This window comes from Cryptomeria japonica, chromosome 6 (genome assembly GCF_030272615.1).
Source record: "Cryptomeria japonica chromosome 6, Sugi_1.0, whole genome shotgun sequence".
NCBI lineage: Eukaryota > Viridiplantae > Streptophyta > Pinopsida > Cupressales > Cupressaceae > Cryptomeria > Cryptomeria japonica.
The window spans coordinates 246790312-246818257 of record NC_081410.1 but is presented as its reverse complement, the minus strand read 5'-3'; the positions used below and the strand labels follow the sequence as shown (position 1 = coordinate 246818257).

Here is a 27946-nt window from a genome sequence, read left to right as displayed (position 1 = left end):
AGTTTGTTCTCCCTATCTAAAAACCATCAACACAAAAACTATAGGTAAGAATGGCCCACGATTTATATTTCATTGCATTAAAACATTCCCCGAAAGCTACCTAAGAAATGGCACGTGTATGCTAATTTCATAATTACTGTTGGAAAGCCGCGTCGCTTAAACCAACAGCGACCATTTCCTGGGATTTGCATTTGGCCCACTGATTTGAAAGCCTTCCGCAGAGCAGTATTTGCTGATTTTGATCATAGTCGCACTTTTCCCATCATAAATAATCAGAGGACCAACTTTAAACTGATACAGATATATCCGAATTTGTTGAAGCTCACGAACACAAGCTTTCAGTTTCAGGGATCTATTTGATTTGTTGTGTCATTACTAACAAGACTCTGCAGAGATATAGACATTCTGAATGGCAAGAGCGTCTGGCGAAAAACATGGGCAGAGATACATTGTAATGGGTACATGTGTGGGACTTCTTGCAGCTATGTTGCTCACCAATATCTTGTGGGCATCTTCATATCGATCACTTCTCTCCAAATGGGCAGATCACGACTCCTCCCATTCAGTAATTCCACCGCCGTTGGTCAGTACTGATAATCATTTTTCTTCCTGTCCAGATTAAGTAGACATACAGATTTTTTATTGTTAATATTAACTCTTACTGTACGGTTCAGCATTAGTAGTGTTTCGCTGTGCATGTAGTTCGTTTTTGTTCAGCATTTAAAAGTAGAGTGCCTTCATGGATCAATGTATGCTTATTTAGTGCAAATTTGGACTTGTAGCATTGATAACTTCGTCTCTTTTTATGTAACCGTATTGGCTCCAAAGAATTTGCGTAATTTGGTGGGCAAAGTATCCGTGTCAGCTTAGAATTTGTTCAAGCTCAGCATCAGGAAACTTGAGATGCGATCAACAATCCATCTCTGGGAAAAAAATATTGAAGCTTTTTCCTTCTTGGCTTCTTGGAAGCTCTGCTTGTCAGTTATCTTGAAATACTCTTCTTTATGTGAGGAGACATTGTTTTCTTGCTTACATGCTCTTTCTCATTAAGGAGCGTCTCTATATTAATGTGCTAAATTACTATCCTTCTCCTTTGAGATCCATAGGAAGTCTCTAGCAATCATAATCATGCTTCATGACTGCCTTGGTCGGGAAAGAACATTCAAACTAGTATAGAAATTGATTCTGGCGCGACACTCACTGCAATGTAGTTAGTTGTTACAAACTCAATTGCCTAGAAAAGATCCAAGGGTGCTTGGAAAACACTACTTTACTGTTTGACTCTGGACCTTACCCTTAAAATCTCTCTAATGTAGCAGATTTTCACAATGTCAGTTCTGCGCACATAATTTCAAAATTTTCACAAACAGCTGGAAATTGAAGGAATTATATTCCATGGCAAATTACAAAGCAAATTTAAAGATTCATCCACCAAAACCTTTATATTTACTAGAAAGTGTATAGCAGGTTTAGAGGAATCCCTCTAGCCATTCACGAGGTTCACGTTCCAGTTGGAATTCCTTGGAACCCACATCCCCATTCTAAGATTATAACATAGGAAGGATGAATGGGAACATAAAAAGATAATCCCTCTGCAAAACTAACCCCACTTCCAACAAACCAAACTGAATTGGCAATCTCTCTTTGAGCAGAAAACCCTCTAGAGTAGTGCAAAAGATCCTTTAAATCTGCCTTGATCAGTTAAGATCTTGCTTTCAAATAGTCAGCAGAGAAAACACCCTCTGATTTAAACACTGGATTACCCCTCTTTAGCTCTTCTGAATTGTTGGCTAATATCTTTCAGAAATTTCAAGTTTGCAGATAACTCTTAAATAAGCTACACTCTGACTATAAATTACAAGCCCCATGTTCAGAAATAGTAGGTTTGTAGATTCTTCCTCACATAGCTCAACTGGACGGAAGGGATTTTCGTTGTTAATATTGTGGATGGAGGGGTGATGAAGTGGAATGCTTGCATGAGGCTTGTTTGTATGAAGAACTAGTGGCATGGATCCTCTTCCCCGCTTGTCATGCCATAATTTCCCATTCATTTTGGGTGTTTGGATTTTCTCTGTTTGTATACTTATTTGTATTGGTTTGATTGTTATGTCTGCATCATTTGTTCAACCTGAACGTAATTGTTTCATCTGAACTGACCCATCCACAATGTGTTTTTAACTTTTTAATGTTCTATTTCTATCCTTTTATTGCTTCCATCTTATTTTGGTGGAGACTTGTTTGTTGTAATAGTATTTTCAACAAATTTGAGGACAAACACAATAAATATGAATCCCCATTTGGTACAAACTGTAATGGTACAAGTGCAACTGGTATTTTGTAGTAAATGGGTGAAATTCTATAGTGGATTTTAATCTTATAATGTATGCAATTCAGTAGTTTGTAGATGTCTGGATGCATAAAGGATGAGCTGTACAAATTAATATGTAGAACCAGGTCAGTTGATATTACTGAAGTCTCTTCATGGAAAGGAGAACTAATTCAATAGAATCAATGTGGGAGATAAATTTGCAATCATTTAAAATGAGGTGTATTCATATAATCTTTTATCTAGATCCACCAAAGGTTAACCAATGTAAATTGCACATATGCATGCACAAACACATGCACACAATTAATATACTGTCATATACAGGAGTGGGGGTGATAAACTGACTTTTTTCTCTCTTGGATCCAAGCTTAGTTTGAAAATGTCAAAGGAGCAAAAATATCCAAGTTGAAGGTTGAAAGCTTTAAATATCTGGAAGAGAATGGGCCTGAACTGGAGTGGGAAGAGATGGCAGAGGCTCCTGTAGCGCGTCTTGATGGATCGGCAATACAACTTGGAAATCTTTTTTATGTTTTTGCTGGATATGAAACACTTAATAATGTAAGTATACAAGCTTATGACCTGAGTAAAGTTGATCAAGATTTTCAGCTAGAAGCTTTTTTCTATTTTTTAGTTGAATGCATGCAATTAAGTTATAAAGATTGCAATGGCTTATATGTTTTCCATTAACTATTTTATTCCTGTGACTACCTCTGTTGAATATTTGACCATCCATTTTGAATGACAGTTAAGTTAAAAGATTTCTCTGAATTTAAATTAGGTTTGATGTTTTGTTTTAACTGGAAGTTCTTTCAATCTCTGTGCAATGCCGTTTCTTAGATTTAAGTCTTTTGATTTAATTTTGGTCAGTCCTTTACAAGTAAAGATATTTCTTTTCCTTCAAGGCCATAAATTAATAGTTATAGATCTTGAAAGCAATCATTGAATCATTTTTCCCAATGATGACATTGTCCAACTGAAAGTGAATCATGTACAGAACTTTCAAAAAATGCTCTGTCATTCTGGTGACTAAGAAGAGAAAGAGATTTTTTTGTCATATGTAACAGACCTAACACTAACCTTTTTGTGAGAATTGAGCATTATTTCTGTACAAACATTTTAAATTCTCATTTTTTTGATCCGTAATCTCCTTGGATATTCCAATGTTTTTAGTTTTTACCACAGATATTTATATTCATTTATGTGCTAATCCAATGCAATATGTTGCAACAAACATATATAAGGACAGGAAATTGATATTTGTTATAGCTGCAGGTTGTCATCTGCTTCTATCACTCAGTTTGCAATGTGTACATGCTCAAATACAATGCCCACAAGGCTATAAATAATACTTTATAACACTTTTATGCTACTACCATTTTGTAACTATTACAGTCCACAAAATCAATGGTGTAACAAAGAAGTAGTCTGATTCCTTAAGTTGTATGTGACTGAATTCTACTTCTACTTGTTATTGTAAATAAGTACCATCCTTGCAGTAAACTGAATGTGCAGTTTGTAGTGTAGTGTAGAAATTTGTGAAGTTGCAAAGAGTAAAATTAAGCAAGTAAAAGACAGAAATAAGCGTAGAAAGGGAGAATCAACACAACAATTTACACTGGAGATACTTACTGTGGGAAACTCCAGAAGCATGGGGTTGTTTGTCCCTATCTCCAATATTACCATGCAAAATTTACAAGCCAGTTGCTCAAGTTGAGCCTTCAAGAACATTGTGGGAATTTTACAGAACTTCTACAATATTTTACGAGCTTGGGGTGCTCTGGAAACATGCTTAAACAATACACTTTGCTACCACACTCAACTGTTCAATATCCAAGAACTTTTGCAAAGATTAAAATTTAGTATAAGATAGAAATAAGCACCAAAAGAGAGAATCAACACAACAATTTACATTGGAGATACCCAATGTGGGAAAATTCCAGAAGGGTGGGGTTGTTCATCCTTTTCTTAGATATAGATCATGAGATTAGGCAGGCACGCATGCTATTTTCTAATTGTTTGTAGTGACTGTACAATGCCTCTGTGTAACATCTTTTGCTCATATCTGGACCAGAATGCTTAAGGATAAAGCAATAGAAGGTTATCTGTATGAAATCATAAAGTGTACAAGTCTATATTTTAAATAAATTCAAATGTCTGTTGCTCCAAATTTTCTATTTGCAATAAGATTTTACATTAATGCAGCACAATGGATCACATGCATCTCTTGAAGGCTGAAGGTTTTCTTCTTTCTGCTATTTTATTGTGGATTTGTTTTGAAGCTCCTTTTTACTTATGTATTTAATTGTGTGGCATCAAAGTCATCCTCGTCTCAAGAAGTTTTTGCCAGTTCTAGTTAAAGCAATAAACTGTATCCTCCAGGGCAGATGCACCAAGGAGTTAATTTTCTTTATCCTCTGTGAGCATTATCATATGTTATATCCCTGTTCAGAAAGCAGTAGATTTTGTCATCACAGTCCTGAGGCAAAGAACAGTCTAGTCTTTTAAATCACGTTTACAATTACCTCCTTCAAATATGGTTACAGTATTTGTGAGACAAATCTTGGTATATTTTGAAAATAATTCCAGCCCAACACAAAATACAAATAATTTTGCTCAGGCTAGAGAAACTGATATTTTAGAGCAAATAAATTTCTCTATTGGAAGTCAACCATTCCTAATGAAGATAGTCAACGTTTGTTTCTCTCATTTTGCTAGCTTTGAGCAAATATTTGATTAGGATTTAATTAATTTTACTTAAACAGTTTATTTTATTTTTGGAATGGTAAGAGATTACTGTTGTTTTAGTGCAGGTACATTCCCATGTTGACATCTATAATTTGACAGACAATACATGGGGAGGGAAATTTGACATGCCAAAGGAAATGGCACATTCACATTTGGGAATGGCAACAGATGGACGCTATATATATGCTGTAACTGGACAATATGGGCCACAGTGTAGAGGTCCAATAGCCTTGAATTTTGTCTTGGATACAAAAACCAAGAAATGGTCTAGGCTGCCTCCACTTCCTGTACCAAGGTACACATGCTGTTTGAGTTATTTATTTTTGTAAACCTCCTTATTTTGTTTGTTAGGGAATTTTGAAATTTTCAGGCCACAGAATGATTTATCTCTGTTATTTTGATAATTTGATCTGTCTCTGTTTTATAGCTTAGAAGTTTATGTCAGATTAAATATTGGTGATGCCATGACAGAATGTTCAATATTAGAATGCCATGCGTATACTTATACTGGAAAGTTTAGCAGAATATACCTAATATTTTGTTTCAAATTGTAATGGATTTACTTGGTAGCTATGTTCTTTGAATTTGTAAATCTGAAAAGTTTTTAAAATCTTGGAGTTTTATTTAATTATAACTAAGCAGTAGTGTTTAGATATAATTTCCAAGTGAAGGTACATGCCATGTATAACAAAAGGACACCATATAGTGTACCATATTTTGTTTTAGTTTCCTGCATATGACCTTGCCATGCATGATCTCTTCCTCTATTCCGATCTCTGGAGGAAAATCAATTTACTTGAAACATTTCTTTAAATTTATTCAGTCTGTTTTGCATCATCTGGTTATAAAATTCAGGGAAAATATCTTGAGTCTTTGTTTCAATTCAACCACAAAGAATGTCAATTTTAAGCAGGTAACCCCTGAGGGAACGGAATTTTCTCTACAAGTACAGCATAGATTGAAAAATTGTTATGATCTAGGTTGCATTTTGGATGAAAAGTAAAGTTATATTCATTTGTAGTAGTAAAGGTATTCAATTATGTGTCACAGGACAAGACCATTTATATATCATGAGAATGTCTAGCAGTTACAAAGAATCTTATCATAGAGATCATAACAAATGAGTTACATGGAATCTTGTCATAGAGAGTTACAAATAATAATGGTATCACAAAGCGTTTCAGGCAAGGAGTTGCATAAAATAATTAAGTTATAAAGCATCTAAAGGTGTCAGGGATTTACAAAGAATTTTTTCATAGTGGAGGAGTTACAAGCATTTACTTTCTTAGAGGTATTGAAATGGTTGTGTGGATTGTTGGGGAAGACTAATCCTTGGCCAAGTACAATGCTGATTCCTCACATGGAGGGTAGTCAGCCCGAGTTGGTTCTCATGCCTTCTCAAGAAATTTACCTCTTTTAATCTTATGTACTACCTAGAACTTTTTCTGGATTGTAGTAATGTTCTGTTTGGGTTCTTCTCCTTCTCCATATTTTGGGGAAAAAAATTACTATTCAAAATATTGTTTAACCAAAAAAAACACACGTTACAGATTTTTAGATTTTCAAAATTTCAGCTAAGATCATAGAATTTGCAGTTTTTTTCTTGGTAGTGATAAATTCCTGTGAGGAACACAATAGATCCTTTGTTGCACTTAATATAATAACATAAAAGTAATAAAACTTATTTAATTTATTTAATAATTCAAGGAAGTATTTTCTAAAATATGGGCTACAGGACAAGGATACTTATGAGTAATGACAATGTCATAGGAGTTACAAAAATATTATTTCCATAGGAGCCATAGTGAGTCATTGAGGGTCGTTGTGGGGGATGTGGGAGTGGCTACAAAGGATCTTCAATTTCAAGAGAAATGACAAAAAGCAATAGACTATTTATAAAGTTTATTAGATGTCACAAAGAATTACAAGGAATAATGGAGGACATACCTAGCGTCTAAGGTGTCGTTGGGGGTGTCAAATAGATTTGTCACAATGAGGATGTTGCAAGCATCTGCTATCTCAAATGCAAAATAAACAAGATATAAGAAGGATTTAAGTCTTGAGAGTAAGGGATGCCTTGGAACGATTTTATGTGTATATGAAGCATGCTAGAAACCAAGAGAAATTACAAAAAACAATGGAGGCTTTATGGAGCACATTAGATGTCATAAGGAATCACAAACAACAATGAGGGAGCTATAGGCATCTGCTATCTATCAGGCCAGGAAAGTTGACTGCAATCCAAATCAGCAATTGTATTTGATGCAAACCAAAATCTGAAAGTTACATCACGTTTTACAATGTACTTATTAGATAATCTAATATGACTGTTCAGTTCATCTTCTAAGATGATCATTCCAATTTCCTACAGCTGAGTTGTAATGATAATTAACCATTATTATTACATTCGTACAATATTATACCTAAGATTAGTATTTCCATGAATGTTCTATTCCCCTCTTTATCTGCAGGGGTTGCTGCGAGACCAAGCATGCCTTTGAAATTTTCAAATTTCTCTCTCATAAGCACTTCAGTGAGTATGTCAGCTGGTTGATTTACAGTTTGACAATAGTTGAGCTGTATGTTGCTGTCTTTTACATGATGTCAAGTCATATGGAATTTGGTGTTAATGTGCTTGGTTTTGATTGTGAAATACTGTTTGAATTTCTTGCCATTTTGATTTCCAAAGTATTGTCAACTATGAGAGGTGTAGATGAAACCTTTTTCTCTTTCAAATCTTCTCAAATTGGTTCAAGCCATAATATTTTCTTGGTTACCTTTGAAGCTGCTATATATTCTGCTTCTGCTGATGAGATAGTTGGCACTAACTGCTTCTTAGTATTCCCAGAAGTGACTCTTGGCCCTAGATGCATTAGGAAACTAGAAGCAAATTTCCCATTTTCCAAGTCACCTGTATAGTCTGAATCTGAATACTCAGCTATTTTGAAATCTATTGCCTTGGAGTATGTGATCCCGTAATTCAAAGTTCCTTTCAAATATTTAAGAACTCTCTTTGCTGCTACCCTGCAATTTTCTTGGAGTTGCTTCATCAATCTAGAGAGGACTCTAACAAAAGAAATGTCTGGTCCTGTTGTTGCATAGATTAGACTTCCAACAAACTATCTGTACTTAGTTGCATCTACAAACTTTGTAGCATCATTTGATTTAGTTTCAAATTTTACTCCATAAGAAAACTGAGAGGTGTGCAATCTTAACATTCCAAATCTGCTCAGAATTTCATCAATATATTTGTGTTTTTGAATCACTTCAATACCTGAATAGTAATGATGGTGTCCCAAGTTAGTCATTTTAAACACTTTATTTAGTTCTTTCATAGTTGCAATGTACCTTTCATTGTTATTGTTACTTGTCATGAACAGTCATCCGCATATACAACTAGGTTTAATACCATCCTATCAACTTTCTTGACAAAAAGAGTTGCATCATCAAATTAAAGTGCTTAAAATTGATCTTCAAGAAGTTCTTAGCAATTTTTTATACATGCTCTTAGGGCTTGCTTCAAACTGTACAATGATTTCATAAGCTTACACACTTTTTGTTATTGACCTTTGACCACAAATCGTTCTAGTGAGTAATTTTTGGACACTTGGAACACTTTTTGTTATTGACTTTGGACTCTTGAGTTTTTTTCGTCGGGATACGAGTTCAAGATTTTTAGCTTATCTTGAATCTCATCAATGGGATTTTCTTTGTTGTTTGGCTTTGTATGTCATCCCCACCTCATCAGTCTTACATCTTTTGAGTGTTTGTGTAGTCCATTTTGGCAAATTTTTCAGTAGTTTAGGTAGTACAGTGGGTCATCTTTCTGGTCTAAATCTCCTTCATCTTTTGTTTGCTGCTCAGAAGTCTCCTAAAACCTGTTCACATCTGATGAAGTCTATATTTTTTCTTGGGAGGGAGTTTCTATTTCAACAGTTGGGAGTGATGATCTCAAAATTGGTACCAAACTATATTATCCCCCTTTAATGTTTGGAATCTTGCAAATTTTGTTACCATTCTCCTTGAAAACATCATACTTCATAAAAATTTCAAATCGGCAATGTTGGCTGTATCTTTTGCGGTTTCACAAAATACAGCCCTAGCAAAGAAGAACTTCTTAGCAGGCTCATCGTACAAACTATAAGCTTTGAGGATTTGGACTACCCCCAAAAGATGTGTTTGCAACTCCCATGGTTCAACTTGTTCCTAATTCTCTTTGGGACTCAATGCACAAGATGTGGATCCAAAGATCTTGAGATGCCACATTAATGGAGGATGACTGCACCAAACTTAGCTGCTGAAGGTGACCAGTTGCAAAGATATACTGCTGTCTTTGCTGCTTCTCCCCAAAAATGCAGGTAGTCTTTAAATACCTGTGACATGAATTCACCACCTTTGTTAATTCTCTGTGCCAATATGAGATCGAGCATCATTTTAAACCATTTTGTGAAACTTTGGAAACTTCAAATTTCTGCCTCAAGGAATAGATCCAGGTCATTCTACTACAAATATCAATGAAAAACATGAAGTTTACTATCACCACTGAAAGCGATTGGTAATGGGCCACACAAATTAGATTGGATCAGTTGCGACTGCTTTTGAGCTCATCAGTTTGATTTTGCAAGAGGATCTCCTTTTTGTTTTTCTAAAGTGCAAGCTGCAACACTTTTTGATTGGTTTGGGCAGAGTGGGCAAGCTGGCAACAGTATTCTTTTGTATGTGTTCAAATGCTTTCATAATTCACATACCCAAATCTTGCAAGCCACAATAGACCCGCTGAAATATCTTCTTCATTGAGCTGGGTAAAAATTCTTGAAATGGAAGAACCACCTTTGAGTTGTAACAATTTTTCTTCCTCATAACCTGTCAGGGTGACTTAATTATAGACTTTCTTTTGATTGAGACCTCTCTATTATCCAAGAAATGGTGTGGCCTTGTTGTCAAATGAGAACCACAGACCAGATGTTTCATGAAAATTGGGAAAGGCACAATTATTTGTGGAGAATGAAATCTTGAAGTCCTGCAGATTGAGTTGGATTGTTATTTTTCCTTCTGGTTGCAGAGTTGTTTTGTCTGCCAAATATTCTGAATCACAACTTTCTTTACGAAACTCCTTAGAAAAGTACTTTTGGAAAGCCCTGAATTGTGTTGTCCAAATAGAGTTTATGAAAATGTGATATTGACAGAGTGTGGATCTCTGACTTGTGATTGAACGGGTTTTTCCTTGATGCTTTTACAACAAAAGACATTATGAATAAAATTAGTGAGATCTCCAAACGTTGCTTCCAATGTCCAATTGAATTTGGTTTACTTGTTTAGCTCAGGTTACTACATGAGCATTGGGAAATTGAGAACAATACTGAAAAGACTACAAAATTTTCCAGAAACCTGTGCTTATTCATTGGTCCACACTAATTTTGTTGTAACTGGAGTTAGAACTGAAGATGTGCAAATGAGAGTCTTTGAAAATTTTGTTAACAAGCTTATAGATCTATTAAACACCAAAATTGATGACATGAAGCACAAAGAATTAGATCTCAACAAAGTAGTTTATTAACTTGCTAAATAGTAAACATGTATTTCCAGGCCTGCACTATGGACAGCCACTGAATTGAGGCAAATAAATAACTGTGATTTCTTTGAGTGAAAGACAGTGCAAGGAGAGGACATTTTTATGACCCTAGTTTGTGGTTAGAATAAATTAGGATAAACATAGAGTTTTTGTTGACAATCAGAGTTATAGGCTAAGGACAAATCTGTGTTATGAAAATGTCCTATGGCTTACCACTAATCTTATCATAGAGTTTATGATGGAGAGTTTACTATGAACCTTGTCATAGATAGTTGCAAAGAATAATAAGGTTTTACAAATCATCTCAACTGTTCTGAGGATTTACATAAGCATAAAGTAAAAAAGATTTTTAGTGCAACTAAGTACAGATAGTTTGTTGGAAGTCTAATTTATGCAACAACTCCAAGAAAATTGCAGGTTAGCAGCAAAGACAGTTCTTAGATATTTGAAGTTTTATCACATTCTATCTGCTGCAAAAATCCAATCTTATAGTTCATAGCCATGATCAAGCATATATTCTCTCTCTAGGTCATTTGTTTCTATTATCATGTTCTATTTGTAGATGCGGTGGAAGGCCTTAATAAACCTACTCATCAACAACTAGCAGACAAACATCATAAATTTTTTCCAATATAGGCTGACACCACCTTTCCTTATGAGGCATTTTCACTTCACAAGATTGTATTGTAGCAAAGTGAGGTTTAAAAAAACTAAAAGAGACCATGTCTGCTACGTAATTGCTAGATTTTTGGGACAGTCATGAGCAAGTAAATTGTTTGGAATGCCTTGTTCTTAATTTGCATGAGAGTACAAGGATTATTTTTTGAGAATTGTTACAGTTCATTCAACTAGTTCACTGCTTGTCTCTTGCTCTCTTTTTCCCTCCATAGATGTGGTATTTTTGACACAGAATGTAAAGAAATAAAACCTTTTCAAGACAAACACCAAGTCCTGCTCCATGCACATTTCTTTATTTTCTAATTCATTGTCTTGACTGCTCTCCATTTTGAAGCTGATGATTATCTCAATTTAGCATATACTAATCTGCAATGTTTGATTCAGAGATTTTTTTTATCATTTCCTAATGCCTTGAGCAACAGGTTTATAGAAGTCTCCTCTTGCATATTGTTTCAGATTCTTAGTTTGTTGGTCTGTTTTATTCGTATTGACTCTATTGTGTTGCTTTGGCTGTTTCACATCTTGACTTCTTGTCCTAAATCTCTTCAGCATATTTTGCAATTTAATGCTTTAAGAAATATGCTGGGATAATCCCACTTTTTATTCATTTTTAATGAAATTATATGGGAACTAACAGATATGCTCCAGCAACACAGCTTTGGAAAGGAAGATTGCATGTCATGGGAGGTAGTAAGGAGGATCGTCATGAACCTGGTTTAGAGCACTGGAGCATTGCAGTCAAGGATGGGAAAGCTTTGGAACTGGATTGGCGACCCGAGATACCAATTCCTCGTGGTGGGCCTCACAGGTATTTAGCTTCCTTTTCATTGAATTAGTATGGAATCAAAACAAATAGATTACTGTAGACAATGAATTCTCTGAGTTGTGGTTAATGTACTCACGTTCACAAAAACAATAATGCTGTTGCATTGGTAAATGGAGTTCTGTCTACAATTTTTTTTGATAATTAAAGAAGGCACTTCATATTCTAAAGATTGAAGCTTCAAAAACCCAGATTTAGACAAAACAATAAAACAAAACTAATAGAGCTAAGTAATCACCATAAATATTCGAATACAAAATAGTCAGACAACCAAATCCTCCTCTCTTAGTGTGATGTTTTGGACCCTGATCAACTTCTCAAGTTTTCTTTTCTCATTGGGAATGTGAATGAGCTAGGTGGCCTGATCTTTGTTGAATTAATTAGAAGGGGACATCACATTCTAAGAGACTTTGGCTCTTAAATCTTTCCATGAAACCTATAGAGACTTGAGTGTCTTGATGAAGAATTTGATGGGCCCTTTTCTGCAAATAAACAACTTCAAATCTCTTAATTTGTGGACCATACATATCTGTACCTTGAATATGCTTAAAGGATCATATTTGTCATGGATTGGTATCTGACCCTTGGAAGTTGGAACTGTATGTCTGCAGTTTCAACATGGATTTTAAGAAGGAAATAAGTTGATTGTTGGGTCCTCTAATGTACACCTCTAATGTACACCGAAATTTACACACCTTGAAAGATTGTGCAATTCATTTGAAACTTCAACATTCCAGACCTAAGCCTCCTTCCAGATGTTCTTGTGCCATCCTTTGTCTGCACAACATCCCTACCACATGATTTTGTTTAAGATTCTTTAGACAATTAAATAAATTTCTATCGCAAATTCAGCCTGCTCTCAAGTTTGTATCTTTTGATACTAGGTTCTGGTCTTGGTCTGGTGTATGTATGGGCACACCATGGGGTTTGTCCAAGACAAATTTGGAGTGTACCTGGACTGTATTCCTGTACTCAGGCTATACCCAGGGCAAATCTGGTCCCCCACATTTTAAAAAGTAAATTCATAATGAAAAAAAACCTGTTCCAGCCATAACATCAACTAGCTACCACTAACAACATTAAATAATTTGTATATTTTAAGCAAATTCTGCTTTTTTGTTTGTTTGTTTTAATATCTATATATTTTTTTGTATGAGTGCACTGTTGGTTGAAAAATTTGTACACCTGGGAAGGTGTGCAAAATTATGGTTTTAGCCACAACGCGTGAGTTTAAAACTCTCCTAATTCTAAGGGAAGGCTCCCCCTTTCCTACTATTACAAATTAACTATAATATATAAGCACTAATCTAACTTGGGTGGGACAACATCCTTTTCTCTTTTTTTTAAGAAAAGATAATAATCTTTTCTCTCTTCAGAAAAGAAATTGCAACTAGAGTAACAAATACAAAAATTTAAGAAATTTCAAGAACCACAAAGATGCTTATATGAAAGGAAGCAAAGTTTCCATGAAAGTGCAAAGTCCTCCATCACTTCCCCGGGATGAGAATATAGAAGTAAAGCTTAAAGTCTTCACTTGTCTACTGTCCTATCTACCTTCCAGAATGATTAGTATGATAACAATGTACAACTTACAACAGCTCAAAGTTTGTTGATATGGTGCACCTCTAGACTACTATAAATAGGAGTAACTACAAGCTCAAAGTCTTATAATCTCTCTGTTATGAACACTTAGCTACGATAATTTAATTGTCAATATTTGTATCACAAAGTCTACAAGAAATTAGATTAAAGTTCTTTTCAACAACTTCATTGAAATCTCAAGTATATGCAGAAAAGTATATCACTGTGACATAAGAACACAATGAATATATGAATAAAGCGTCAACACAAAGTCTGAAATTCAAATCTTTTCTTTATATTGCTTGAAAATACAATTTAAAAGTATAAACCACAAAGTTTTTATCGCTATAAATTTCTGCAAAGTTTTCTTGCTTGTTAAAAAGAGAGAAATTACATAGAAAATCTTCCAATATATATAGGAGAGGGCTAAGAGAAAAAGGTGGCAGAAGTCCAAGTAACCAAGACTTTTTCCACAACTAACTATAACTAACTATGACTTATTCCAAATTACTGTCCTATTGTCTTTCAACTTGTAATTTGTTTACATGTAATTACAAGTTACAAGAATACAAGTAATGTGATTTCTTGCAATTACAACTTTTGACATTACATGTAATTTGTCAAAAGGAAATTACAATTGCATAATTGAAACTAATCTAAGTGTCCAAGACACAACTCTATATACATCATCCTCTGTCTAAGAGGTCTTCATGCTGCTACAAGATGCTGGAACTTGAAGTATTCAAGATCGGTGAAGGTATTTGTCCAGGAACATCAACTTGCATCATTGATAGTTCTTATGTCCTTTGCCAATGAACTCCAACCTCATCTTCTTGCTTGGGTTAATACTAATTCTTCAGGAGAAGTTCTCTCTGTGCATATGACATTGTACTCTTTTCAATTTACATCACTATTGTCATCAACATATGACAACACTGGCTTTTGCTCACTATCTTTACATGCATTAAGACCCCTCACAATCGGGTCTCTAGGGCCTGACTACAAGTGACCAAAGTGTTTAACATTATTGCAATATTAGCTTGCAATCGGTTTTGGAGGCCTAATTACAAGTAAAGGGAACTTGTGATAAAGGAGACCAGGTTACATGCTTGTAATCGGGTTTCTAAGACCCTACTGCAAGTAACTTGTAATCGGGTTTCTAAGACCCTATTGCAAGTAACTTGTAATCGGGTTTCAGAGACCCTACTATAAGTAAACTTAACTTGCAGTTTGAGCAAAAAGTTCCTACTTGCAATGACATCAAAAAGTTCCTACTTGCAGTGGCAGCAAAAAGTTCCTACTTGCATTGACAGCAAAAGTTCCTACTTGCAATGACAGCAAAAAGTTCTTACTTGCAAAGAGGAACTCAAAACCCAAAATTGCACAAAAAGCTAGGAAAATGAAAGCAAAAACCAACCGATACTTGGACAAAAATGACAAACACACTCACTGATGATTTGACATCAACAAATATGAGTTTTAAAACTCGTAAAACATGCATTAGAGAAGAAAACTACGAATTTTGATTAAAAATTTGTAGGGGTTGTCAGTTTTTTGAAAGTTAAAAAATTGAGACCACATGCACTAAAGGTTTATTGAGCTTGGTTAAAACGAAGACGGTGAACTGCCATACAGACTCCCAAATCTAAATGCCAACCCTAACCAGAGTCTGAACCTCAACAAGCAACTTAGGTTTGTGTCAAAGTGTATGAAAGCCATTTATGATTGAATAATGCTTAATCATAGAATGCTGTAGGAAGGAGGTCTACATATTCCCATTGATCTCACAATATTTGCTACAGATACATAACATTCAGATGGATAAAGCAATGACACATTATTATTTCATACATATAAAAAGGAATATCTACTGATCAAAGTCCTTAATATAAAGTGAGCTTTTTATACTTTAACATGAGAGTCAAGAAAAATATATAGGCAAATCTTCTCTAAAAAATAACAGAAGAACAACTTATAGTAAATGATATTAGCATGTTTCATGTTCATTATTAGTTTGCTTCACATGGTTAACAAATGTGTCATAATTTCAGGGCATGCATTGTGGTAGACAATCGACTCTATGTTATTGGAGGTCAAGAGGGAGATTTTATGGCTAAACCAGGATCTCCTATTTTTAAATGTTCTAGGAGGCATGAGGTAATTATTTCTTGTTTCATTTTCAACTCTTGAATATTACCTAGTGTCACATGGCATGCAATTGTTTGGTTGTAGTTATTTGATGTTAGATTCCTGATGTGTATTACAGAAAATTTCTGGATAAAACTACATGAATGCTGGAGATAGAACATAAACATAAATGCATTTTTAACTATAACATTCTATACTGCGGAAATGTGTTTCATTTGAGGACCTCAGAATATTGCATAAGATATGTGAAGGCTTTGAAACTTGAACTCTTCCTACATTATTTCATGAGATTTGAATTTTTGATAGATTGGTCCATGCAACCACCTTGACCTACCTTGGGAATGGGGATATTTCTTTAATGCTTTCATATAAAATGTGATTTCTCAATCTTGTATCAATTTTATGTACTAAGCAAAATTTTCGTAGGTATGATGCATTTGTATTTCTTTGCATCAGAGTTATAGGCCATTGATGGCGGAGTTGAGGGTTCAATGAACAACTGTTAGTTACACAGCCAATTTAGAGTATAAAGACACAATAGAAGCTCTTGGCTGTGTTGGGAAAAGAAATAAATCCCCAACGCATTAAATGAGAACCAAGTGAAAGACCTCGATAAAGAATACATCACAGACAAAGTGAGCCAATTTAAGCTCAAGAATCGCTGGTCAGATGCCAAGTTCCCATAAAAGACTAAAACTGCCAGTGATGATTTAGCTGGCCAATCATAGGAAGATGAGGAGAAAGACACAAGTATCATAAATTATAAATAATTTTTTTTTTTTTCGGTAAAAAGGCCTAAGCCGTATTTTATTGATAGAAAATGTTACAATCTCCGCTCAGTGCGGGCGCTAGTAGGAAAGAGTGGAGAGGAGAAAACCTCTGGCCTTGCCCGGGACCATCGGTCCAATTAAACTAGCAACCTTTAAATTACAAATGACCTTTTATAGGTTCTACAATTAGGCTTGTAAAAAAAAACCCTTCATATGGAGAAACTGTGCTTGGCATGGGATGGTGTATTTCTGTCCAGCTTTCCCAGTTCCCTTTTGTCATTATAGTCACCCTCTGCTTATCCTGCAAAACAAATTTTAAAACCTTCTCCTACAAAACAAATTTTCAATACTTTCTTCTGCAAAACCACTATATTAACTGTTAGTTTCAAAAGAAGAATAAAGCCAATACTATTTCAGTACCCTCTCCCCTGGTGTTATTCTAGACTAGGTTTCTTTTGAAATAGGTCAACATCAGAGATTGTTGTTCCTACTTTGAAAGATTACCCAGTCTACAATACTTCTCAGAAATGAAAGCACTGGATAGCAAAGGATTGATACTACCACAACCTCTCTAGTCTGAACTTTAGTATCTTATTATGGTAATCACGATTTCTGTCTCATCCTAAGTATAGTTTAGCTATCATTTGATATTGTCATACAGTGAATACCTTACCCTTCGCTATGCATATTATGTCACAAAAATAAACAGTTCACTATGTGTCTTGATATAACTATTGCTTCTATCTGTCTATGCTTAAGATTCATTATGATAATTATATAAAAAAAACTATGTAACTGGAACTTAATCTTCTTCCCTGTCATTTGTGGTTTCCATACCAGAGGCTTGTGCTTCAGTGGGATTCTCTGCCTGGAACGGTGTCCATCCTTCTTCGACCATGTAACTCACCCACCATTCTCCTTTCGGTTCGTGAGTTACATAAGCCAACTCCCAGCCATTGCTTAAGGAATGCAATGTTTCTGGCGATCTCTGTTTGTCTTTGGTTGCAGAGACTCTGGTCCTTATTACTAAGGACGGGCCTTTTAAATTCTACGTTGAGCACCTCCCCCTTATCAATGGCTTCCGCCACTTTGGAGTAATCTTCTGGGTATGGTGTTTGCAGATTCTCATCCACGCATTTTATCGCCAATTCCAGGTTATCCAAGTATTCCTCTTTGAAAATCAACTTGCATAATGTAATTGTTACTGCTTTTCCTTCTCCCATTGTAAGTAAAATCACTGCAAACCCTGCTGGGATGCTACTGTTGACTCTTTGTCTATGCTTTGAAAGGATTATCTCGTCACCTAGAATCTTTTTGGTCGCATGTATAACCAAATCATCCTCCGTTTTCAGGATGACCGACCATCTCTTATTAGAAATTTCTCCTTTGAAGGACATTTCCCGCTTCTCAGAGCAGAGACAAATACTAGAATCCATTTTTAGCAGAGTTTAGTGTTGAGTGCTTATGTGGATTTATACTAGTTATAGCAACCGGTGGAACCAGTACTACAATTAGTGACCTCGGTTGTATCAAGCGAGTCACATGAAGTTAACCTCTCTGTCATTTATTATGTTGTATGATTGCTTGTAGATAAATATGACATATTCCCTTCCCCAAATGTCTTGTTGTATGACTGCAGGAGTGATGATTATTGATTCGTTTACGCCTGGCCTTGCTAGTGTATGATTGCTCTGACAATCGAGCAATATATTATGATGATTTTTGGTTGTGTTTCATCATTTTTATATACTACATCGAGATATAGATATATGTCCATATATATATATATATGGGAAAGTATATCTATATTCCTATGTATGTATATATGTGTTTGTTCCCAATTTGTCCATGCTCGAGTATGCATGATGTATATGTCTTAATGTATTTCTATTTATGTGGCTATGTATACGTATATGCATTTATATGCACATATCTGCACACACATATATATATATACACATACATATACATATACATATACATATACATATATATATATATATACATATATATATATGTATATATATATATATATATATACATGTACGCATCTATTTTTACATACATGTATATCTGTATATCTGTGCATATATATGCATGTAAGTATATAATTGTCCTGCTATATGTATACAGGTTATCATATTTGTGTTTGTCAAATCTGTGATGGTGCCATCTCTGCCCTATCGTGTCGTAACGGTTTAGAACTTGGTGTTATGGTCTAGTGTCATCATTTTGCTATGGACTCAGGCCGCATATTGCATTTTGGCTCTGAGTATAAATAAGTCTATATTTATGAATATCTCTGTATGAGTGTGAGATTGTTTCTATGTGTGTGTGCGTTGTGTTCCAATTTGACATATTCTTGTCTGCCTTAAACTCTTGGTGCCTGGCACCATACCTAGATTATGTTTGTGCCTATAGAAGGGAATCGTCTCTGTTCTCAGGATACTTTGACGAGTATATATGTGTTTGCATGCGCTTATATCTATACCTATGTCCGCATATACCTGTATATATATCTATATATGCATCTGTGCATCTATATATGTCTCTGTTCATATATATGCACATGTACATATATAGTTGTATAGATACACCTGTATACATACATATATATATTTATTTGTGCATGAGCCTATATATACCTTCCATTCTGCATAAAAATGTGTTGTGAATGTTTCTGTGGTTCTGTCTCAATTTCTGTTTAAATGTGGGTATCCAAATCTGATTGTCTGTGTGTGGTTTTGTTAATTCCATCTGCCCCTATATTGGCTAACTTATCTGCCAATGTGTTTGCTTCCTTGTATATGTGATTGATTGTGTAGTCTGAGAAGCTTCCTAATAACAATAGGGCTCTGTCCAATAAGCTTCTGAGCTCCCAATTTGTCATTGTCCTGGTCCTTATTGCATTAACAATGATAGCCGAATCCCCTTCTATTTCTATTTTGGTTATATTTAATTGTTTGCATAAATTTAGACCTTCTATTAGGCTCAACATTTCTGCCTTATTGTTTGTACCATGTCCTAAATATCGGGAGCTCGATCCAATACATATAAATTATAAATAATTTTAAATCAACATTAAAATTTGAAAATAATTATATTATAAAAAATAAATTTAAATTAGAAGTGCTAATAAAAATAAAATTCATAAATTTTTAAATGTTACAAATAAAAATAAAATATGATAGTGTCTGGCAACTTGCGATATAATGGCGGTTCATTTTCCGCTGCAATTGCTGGATTTGGCAATCTCACTGCCCTAAATCCTAACTCTGCCTCTTCCAAATCTTTTTTGGCAGCTCTTTGCACTACTAATTTGAACTCTAATAGTTCTCCCCTCTTTGGATGGTGAGATAGAGACTTCCGTGCAGGTAAAAGCTGCTGCTACTCTCTCAATGGGTCAGACCAGTTAGTCCGAAATTGGATGGATCTTAGGGTTGCTGTTGGAAATCAAGCCGGCAATCATATTGTCTGTTGGCGCCAAGTTTTAGATGTGACTGAATTGTCCGTTGGTATTGATGCTGAGGGGAAAAATCAAGAATGATTTTTCTTTAAATTCATGGACCTCTGGAGATTGGCCCTGTTGATCACTCGTTGAAGAATCAAATTCTACTGTGATAAGGATCCTTCGCTGAAAATAGGGTCTGATAAGAGCCTATAAAAATTCTAGAATTTTGGGTAGAAGTTCTGGAGGGAGAAGAAATACATATCTAGCATACTCTGATTTGTAGATTTCATAATTTCTAGCTAAGCCTGTTTGATCTAAACGATCAGATTTTGAGAACTTGGAAGCTCTTTCTCACAAGAGAGCTCTTATTATGCCCATGGGCTAAAGGCCTTTTCATTGGATCAGCAAATCAACAAAGGATAGGGAAATGGTGCTTCAAGAGGGGCAGTGGTCTTGGTGCAAAGCTTCCCCATTTTTAAAACCATGGTATCTTGAGTTTATTTTACTTAGTCTTTTTCAGTAACTCCGGTATGGGTTGAATAAAGTAAGAAGTGGCTCTCTCTGATTTTAGAGGGCCTTTTTCTGAGATTATTTAGTTGTTCCAGAAGTCTAGCTTTGGCAAGTTGATGTAAGCCATTGATGTATCTCTTTTTGACAGTTGATTTAAAGGGAGAGGGGCCCATTTCTCTCAATTAACAAATAAAAATGAGTTTAAATATTAATAAATTTAACTATGATCAATATATTAAAAACTTAATTTTAAAATCTTACTGAAGGTTGTGAACTGAGAGGAACTAAACAGCAGCAGCAGTGGAGGAGGAAGAAAAAAATGACAGTGGTAGGCTGGTAGCAGTGGAGGAAATGAAAAATCAGCTGGACAGCATCTTGCCGAGCATCCTTGCCCACGATTAAACATCACTAGCAGATGTCCAAACTCAAACAATAACATTCAAATCTGAAACGGAGACCAAACTCCGAGAACTAACTGTAGCAAATGGTTCCGAGCTTATTGAATCTTTAGCATTATCTAATAAGAGCAGCAAAGTCTTATTACGTAAATAATATTAATAAAAATCAAGGCCCTAACATTCCAATGAAGTTTAGGGCACTTTTTAATGATTGTTTGCTTTAAGTTTGCTGGATATTGATTTTGTATGAAAAAAAGGGGCAGATTGACTTAGGTATATGGAGTTGGACACAATGGAAGCACAATTGATCACAGAAACAAGTTTCAATCCCCACTTGTCAAGCCTCCGTCCCCGTCCCCCAAGGTGTTTCGGGGATGGGGGGATGTTAGGGGACATCCCCTAGCCATCACCCCAAACCGAGAAAATATAGAAACATCCCGGAACCCATCTCTAAAATCGGGGATGGCAGGAAATGCATAGGTGATGCCTAGCCGTCCCTAAGGTGGCTGGGGATGTCTCACACATCCTTCAACTGTCCTGACTCCTGAGGACGGTCAGGCATCCCCTGAGGAAAAGCAAATTTTTATAATGTTTTAAAAAGAGATTGTTCACAACATTAAAAAATGGCTGTTAAATATATCATGACAGCAATATAACAGCAGTACAACATGACAGCATTATAACAGCAGCAATAAATATATCATGACAGCAGTATAACAGCAATTAATTTAATCATGACAACAGTGGCAGCAACAACTGTAGTATAACTGCAATAAATATATCATGATTCACATTCATAGTTAATGATATAAGTTATATAAGAGGTAACACTAACAGTAATAATTTGGATTTCTGATTTCACTGTTCAAAAAAGTCGCAACCTTCAAAATTCTTGATATGGTATTAGAGTCAGTTATTATTGTCAGTTGCAAAAGAGACTAAAGGTGCATTTTCCATGGTCTGGTTCATGTGGTATTGTGTGAGAAGTACAAACACACGATTTCTTTTTTTTAATGTGGTTGGCATGCAGTCTTCTGCAGATATCATCTCAAATCATTTTAATGTTGCCATGTTATATTGCTGCTGTTATACTGTTGTTCATTAACTCGTAGAAATTTGACTCTCTCTCTCTCTCTCTGTATCTCTCTGTATATATATATATATATATATATATATATATATATATATATATATATATAGCCATCCCCTCGCTGTCCCCCAAAATAGCCCTCAGACTGCCATCCCTGAAATGCGTCCCCTGGCATCCTGCCATCCCTGTCCTTGAAATGCCGTGAAACATAGATTTGAATGCATTAATTTGTAAGAACATATACAAGAAAGTTTACTAGGAAGAAACTCTTAACATTTCCTCCCATTTCTTACTGAAATTACATCCCGAAAGGCCTGCATGGGCGAATTTACATAAAAGAGTCATTATACAAAACCTCTATTCTAACTTTCTAATCTAACCAACTTCATTCCTTTCTCTTTTGAACTATTTTATCCCCTATATCTTATTCCTTTTATGTATTTGGGTTCTTCCAATGCATTATATAAGGAACCTTCATGTTCTGCACGTTAGAAGACATTTTAATCAAACAAGTACAGAAGTTTTCACAAACTGTCAAAAGATCTCAAATATTTCATTTACTCAATTTGTAACTCCTTAAGTTACTTTGCATTGCCTGTAACTTAATTTTTATGACCAACAGTTAACAAGCTTTAGCAGTTACAGTGAATCATCTTCGTAGTTACAGTCAGAAACCAATAATGTAACATCTTTTTAAAAACCCGTCTGTTGACATCGATCCATGTGACATTTTAACTGCCATTGATCCAAGATGGATTGACAGTCCTGAAGTCTTTTCAGGCCCAAAATGGTCTGTAGAAAAAGTCTGCCACAAAAAGCTGTCAAATTATATCTTCACTATTGATCTTATTCACATTAATTGGCTCGAAAGGTTTTTCTTTTATCTTGCTGGGCCCCAAACTTTATTTATTCCTATGAAACCTCATGCTATTGATCAAGATCTATTGGTTATGCAAATATCTCTGCTAAATTGATTTTAAAAGCCTTTATTTTCTTAAAGCCATGCTGTGCTTTGACCACAATTGATAAATTTTAGATCAGTTATCCTTAAATCTTTTTGTGCTTGCGAAGGCCTCTATGGCATATCTGTATGCAGAGCCTGCCACAAAAAATCCAGAAAAGATTTCTCATCCCATGTAGAAGCATTTGCCCTGGTCTTTCACCAGGTGTTGGTCATAAAATAAAAGAGGGGACTGTGGGGATGGGGGTGCCGGTGGGTGGGAGGTGTGGAGAGGGAAAGGGAGGAATGAATGTCCTGGACAGGTTGCCAGACCCTGGGAAACATTGACAATAACTGATGGAGATTCCAGGAGTTGAAAATACAATTTCTTTTCAGGAAGGTGCCGATTGTACTTCAATTTGCTTCTTTTTCAGAAGTTCCTCAGTGTTTTTGATAAATTAAGGAGATTAAGGGGTGAAGTTCATCTGACTAGGCAGTCATCTAGCCTTGCTTCACTGTTGATGGAGAAGACAGTATCCATGGGTAAAGACCAACAATGGGTGGTCTCACTTTCAATGATGTCTATATCCCATTGGAAATTCAAATAACAAAAGAAACCTGCAGAAGATGCTTAGGCTGAGACAAAAACCAAATGATGAATTTTTCTCACATTAGCAGCTTCAAAGTCCCTATCCTTAGAGAGAGAAATATGAAAGATGAGACAGGGAAATCCTTATCGTGAGGCAAGAAATAAACAAGACGAATTTTAGACATACCAGAGAGCAGTGAACTTTGTCTTGGTTGGGTGGCCAGCAATCAGTGCCACATATTCTAGTAGACCTCATAGTTCTTCCTTGCTAATGCATGTTATTTCTTTTTCTGGGTGAGAAATGCATCTTCTATTACATCAAGAATATAATTACACTGGTTGAGTAACATGATAGCAGGGACAGTTTTGCCCCATAAAAGCTGACATTTGAGGTTGCACCCCAAGTGGCAAAGAGTTAATATCTTTTTCAAAGAAAGTTTGGCTTTGAGAAGCATAGACAAATCATTAAGAAAACTTTACTCTCCTTTGTCAAGTTGGGAAATGTCCTTATGGAAATCTGCCTTGCATCTCATATTCCATAAGGAACCAATGGTACTCAGCTGTATCATATGCTAGAAAATTTTGCATCTAAACAAAAGAGAAGGACAGTGAATAAGTAGTTTGATATAGCCTGTAAACATGCTCAAAAATTCCTGATATAAGTCTCTCTTTAAAATAACATGACAACAGTATTTTTAATGGACTGTTTTTGCCAATTGGCTAATTTTTTTCACGAAAAATTCAAAAGTTAGATTCTCCAATTAGCAAGTTTTTATAAATATATTCAGCAAATTTTCGATAAAATTTACTTAAAGCGTTTGGAATTGCCAATTTGTACTCAATTTAACATTAAATCATATGTTTTTCAGCAGAATTTAGCCTTTAATACATTTTCTTAGAAGAAGAAAGATTTGCCAAACATTCCATGGATATTCACCAACATTCTATACTAGTAAAATATTTTCACTAAAATTCTTTGGAGATGATCATCCAATTCTCTTCCTTGAATATGTAACAACGAGCACATGGTATGTCAAACTTGTAAAAATTTGATTTGATTTCAAGCCTTAGTGAAGCAATAGCCAATGCAAGACATTTGAACAAGACCTTGATTTCCAAATAAATGGTAGAGCCTTTTACATTGTGCTTCTGCACTTTAGGATCAGCATCCACAACTAATTGTACAGGTGTGGAGCACTAGCAGTATATTGTTTCACTTGTTCATATAGTTTGTGTCACATTGGTGTCTGAATTGTTCCTGTTTCTCTTCATCCAACCTCTTCGTTAAGGGCCTGATTCTTGAGGTTGCAATTTGGAAGGGTGACTGTCAGGGATAATTTTGCAGAAATCTTGATGAGCTGGTTTATGGAGGAATTGGGACTCTGGTCTTAAAAGCTCACGTACTCTTGCTTTCCAAACATACAGTTGTTGGAAATAACCCATGATTATATTGATGCTGTATTGAAGAGAAATAGAAAGGAAAGCATCTCTTGACTTGTCACATGAACATGCTATAAATGCATGTGTAGGATACCATGTTGGTATATGAAGGAAATATGTAGGAATTGCATATTCAAATATATAAATAGAAAATAGAATATAGAGTTATGGAAGGCTGAATAGCTGATTAGATGTGCATGTGAGTTAATGAAGACATAAAATAGGTTGCGTCCCTTAGAAGTGAAAGATATGCCATTCTATTATTCGTAGAGATCTATCCTCAATGGAATATGGTCCATTAGACCTTAGTCTGGACTCTGAACTCATTGCTGCTTTGGCAGCTGTGAGATAGGCATGCTCTTTGTGTTTGTATATAATTTCTGTCTAATATCATAAGTATCTTTCTAGATTAAAAAGGAATATGTAGATAAAATATTCAATGGGATGATAAATGAACGCCAAAAGTAGAAACAAATTAGATAGTTACAATGTGAAATCAGAATATGAACTACATCATTAGCTCCACAGTGAAAACAGAAATAAAATCTATGCACGCACAGGGGTGTCTGATGGTCTGATGATTAAAATTAAATGCTGCCGGATTGTCCTTAAAGCACCTAACATGCAATTATTTATGGAAAAACAACCACATGGTGAGGAATAACGTGCTCCAGCAGCATTAGAAGCTTGGTGAGGGCAGCTCATACCAGTGATCTTTGATCAGAGAGATTCTGTAGGCTAAATAAAATGATATTGTTGGCAATAGACTAATGAGATTTGTGCGGGTAAGAAATAATGCTAAAAGGCAATCCCAATGGCAGCTTGAATGTGAAGTTGCAAGTCATGACACTTATTTCATTTTTTAGTCAAGGATCTTTGGCAATCACAGTCACAGAGTTTGTGTCACGTGGCAACGTTGTGCAATCTCTAACAAACAATTTTTTAATGTAAACTTGTTCCAAGAAAATTTGTTATTTTGTGAGTTACTGATGATGCCATTTATTCTTTGATGGTATGCTTATCCCACATCATTTAAAAGTTTATAGGTCTTCTTTTTATTGTGTTTTACTTTTGATTACCAGGTTTTTGTAACCAACCTATGTTTTTACTGTTTTCGTTCAGATTTTCTGTGCTATAATGGACAATATATATTTAATGTTTCACAAAAAATAGTTTGTCTTCTGTTCATGTATGGTTTCTCAAACTACATTTTGGATATTCCTTCATGTAATAAACAATGTTAGTTTTTTATTGGCACAGGTGGTTTATGGCGATGTTTATATGCTTGAAGATGGATCTGCATGGAAGCAGTTGCCTCCAATGCCAAAACCAGATTCTCACATAGAGTTTGCATGGGTGGTTGTAAACAATTCTATTGTAATTGTGGGAGGCACAACAGAGAAACATCCAATCACAAAACGAATGATATTGGTTGGGGAAGTGTTCCAGTTTGATTTGAATGCCATGGTATTGTCTCTCTTTCTATCAAATAGACATATGCTTGTAGTTCTTCAATTACTTCACATTGCATCAGTTCTAGGAAATCGGCCAAGTAGAGGTTGCTTCACGCACTTAATTTTAGTTTTTGTCTTTCACATGCAAAGGACCGTTCCTGGATGATACATATTTTCTTTTAATTTTTTATAGAATATCAAGTGCAGTCATCATCGATTGTGGTACATGCTATGTGCTTAATGTGTTATATTGTATTCATAATGGTTCACTTTGCTACTAGTGTCATTGGACTCAAATGATCACAACGTTGCACTTCCTTAAGTACTTTACTATCTTGCACAAGGGTAAGTACCTACAAGGTCTACAAGGTTGCAAGACACAACTGCAGTTGATGTCTTTATTACATATGTAAATCTAATCTTGTGGGATGAAATTCTGGTATAGGAGATATCTGTTGTAGACTGTAGCAGGCCAATGGAGAAACCACCCCTTAGGATTCACTAGACGTCTATCCCTCACTAGACCTCATCAATGCATTCTAATAAACAACGTCAAATATTATTCTTTTGTATCTTGTAGCGCTTGGTGTCTGTAACATAAGGCATAGGCCTCTTTTGACTTGTAGCATAAGAAGTCGGTCTCTTTGATTGGCAGATTTGGGTTTATTTTCGTCTGCCCTCTCCTCCGACGTTGTGGTTTTTGGTTCCTTCAGAATATACGTTCTGTGGAATGAGAAGTGAGGTTGCTTGCAGTTTGCATCAGAACCACTAGCATGCATCAAAGATATGCAGAGTGTAAACAGATTATTGTGAACAAGTCATGGCAAAGTTTGCTTTTAAGCGTATTTTGAGTTTTTAATGACTGAATATTCTCATATAGATTATTTCATTTAACAACCCCCCTATGCCATTTTTATTTCCTAAGGTTTTGAAAACTGAATCTGGTTGTTTTATATGCAGAAATGGAGAACAATTGGTAAGATGCCTTACCGCGTAAAAACAACTCTCGTTGCGTTTTGGGATGGTTGGCTCTATTTCACATCAGGGCAACGTGATAGAGGAGTGGATGATCCGACCCCAAAAAAAGTAGTTGGAAGAACTTTTAGGACACACTTAACACTACCATCTGAGTGACCATATTATCTAGATATATAATGATTTGAATTCTTTATATAATTGATTTTAGTTCCATTGTTTTAGTAGAATTGATAATCACTGGTTTTCCTCCTCCTTATCTGGCATAAATTTGTTCTGTCAATTGAAATAAACTCTTCTTTTTTGTTTAGCTGGTATTTTTCATTTGAGGCTGAGGCTTCATAGATGAGCTGGGTAATTTGCCTGGAAGGATTAAACAGTATTTGCGTTAGTGGTGTATATCAAGAGGTTTTAATGAGATGAGCAATTATGCCCATCTTTTCTGGCCCCATA

At 35.3% G+C, this 27946-nt stretch overlaps 1 protein-coding gene across 3 annotated transcripts; it reads left to right on the top strand.

Annotated features, from left to right (window-relative positions):
- The first annotated feature begins 163 nt into the window (after positions 1–163).
- LOC131079762 (kelch repeat-containing protein At3g27220) lies at positions 164–27946 on the top strand. 3 transcript variants are annotated; one of them, XM_058017803.2, is made up of 7 exons: positions 164–583; positions 2702–2887; positions 5140–5369; positions 11962–12132; positions 15780–15885; positions 26325–26531; positions 27174–27313. In XM_058017803.2, exons 1-7 carry the CDS (start codon positions 410–412, stop codon positions 27288–27290), a joined length of 1191 nt encoding a protein of 396 aa, XP_057873786.1. In that variant the 5' UTR covers positions 164–409; the 3' UTR covers positions 27291–27313. The 3 variants fall into 3 exon arrangements, with proteins under 3 accessions (XP_057873786.1, XP_057873785.1, XP_057873787.1); XM_058017802.2 differs by lacking the exon at positions 27174–27313 and adding an exon at positions 27479–27946 and having other exon boundaries at positions 168–583; XM_058017804.2 differs by lacking the exon at positions 27174–27313 and adding an exon at positions 27479–27946 and having other exon boundaries at positions 457–583; positions 2697–2887.

Excerpts from the sequence above, each read along its gene's own strand:
- LOC131079762 (XM_058017802.2), top strand. The coding sequence starts at position 410 with ATGGCAAGAGCGTCTGGCGAAAAACATGGGCAGAGATACATTGTAATG. Across the intron at positions 12,133-15,779 it reads CCTCGTGGTGGGCCTCACAG|GGCATGCATTGTGGTAGACA; the intron begins GTATTTAGCTTC and ends TCATAATTTCAG. Across the intron at positions 15,886-26,324 it reads AATGTTCTAGGAGGCATGAG|GTGGTTTATGGCGATGTTTA; the intron begins GTAATTATTTCT and ends TTATTGGCACAG.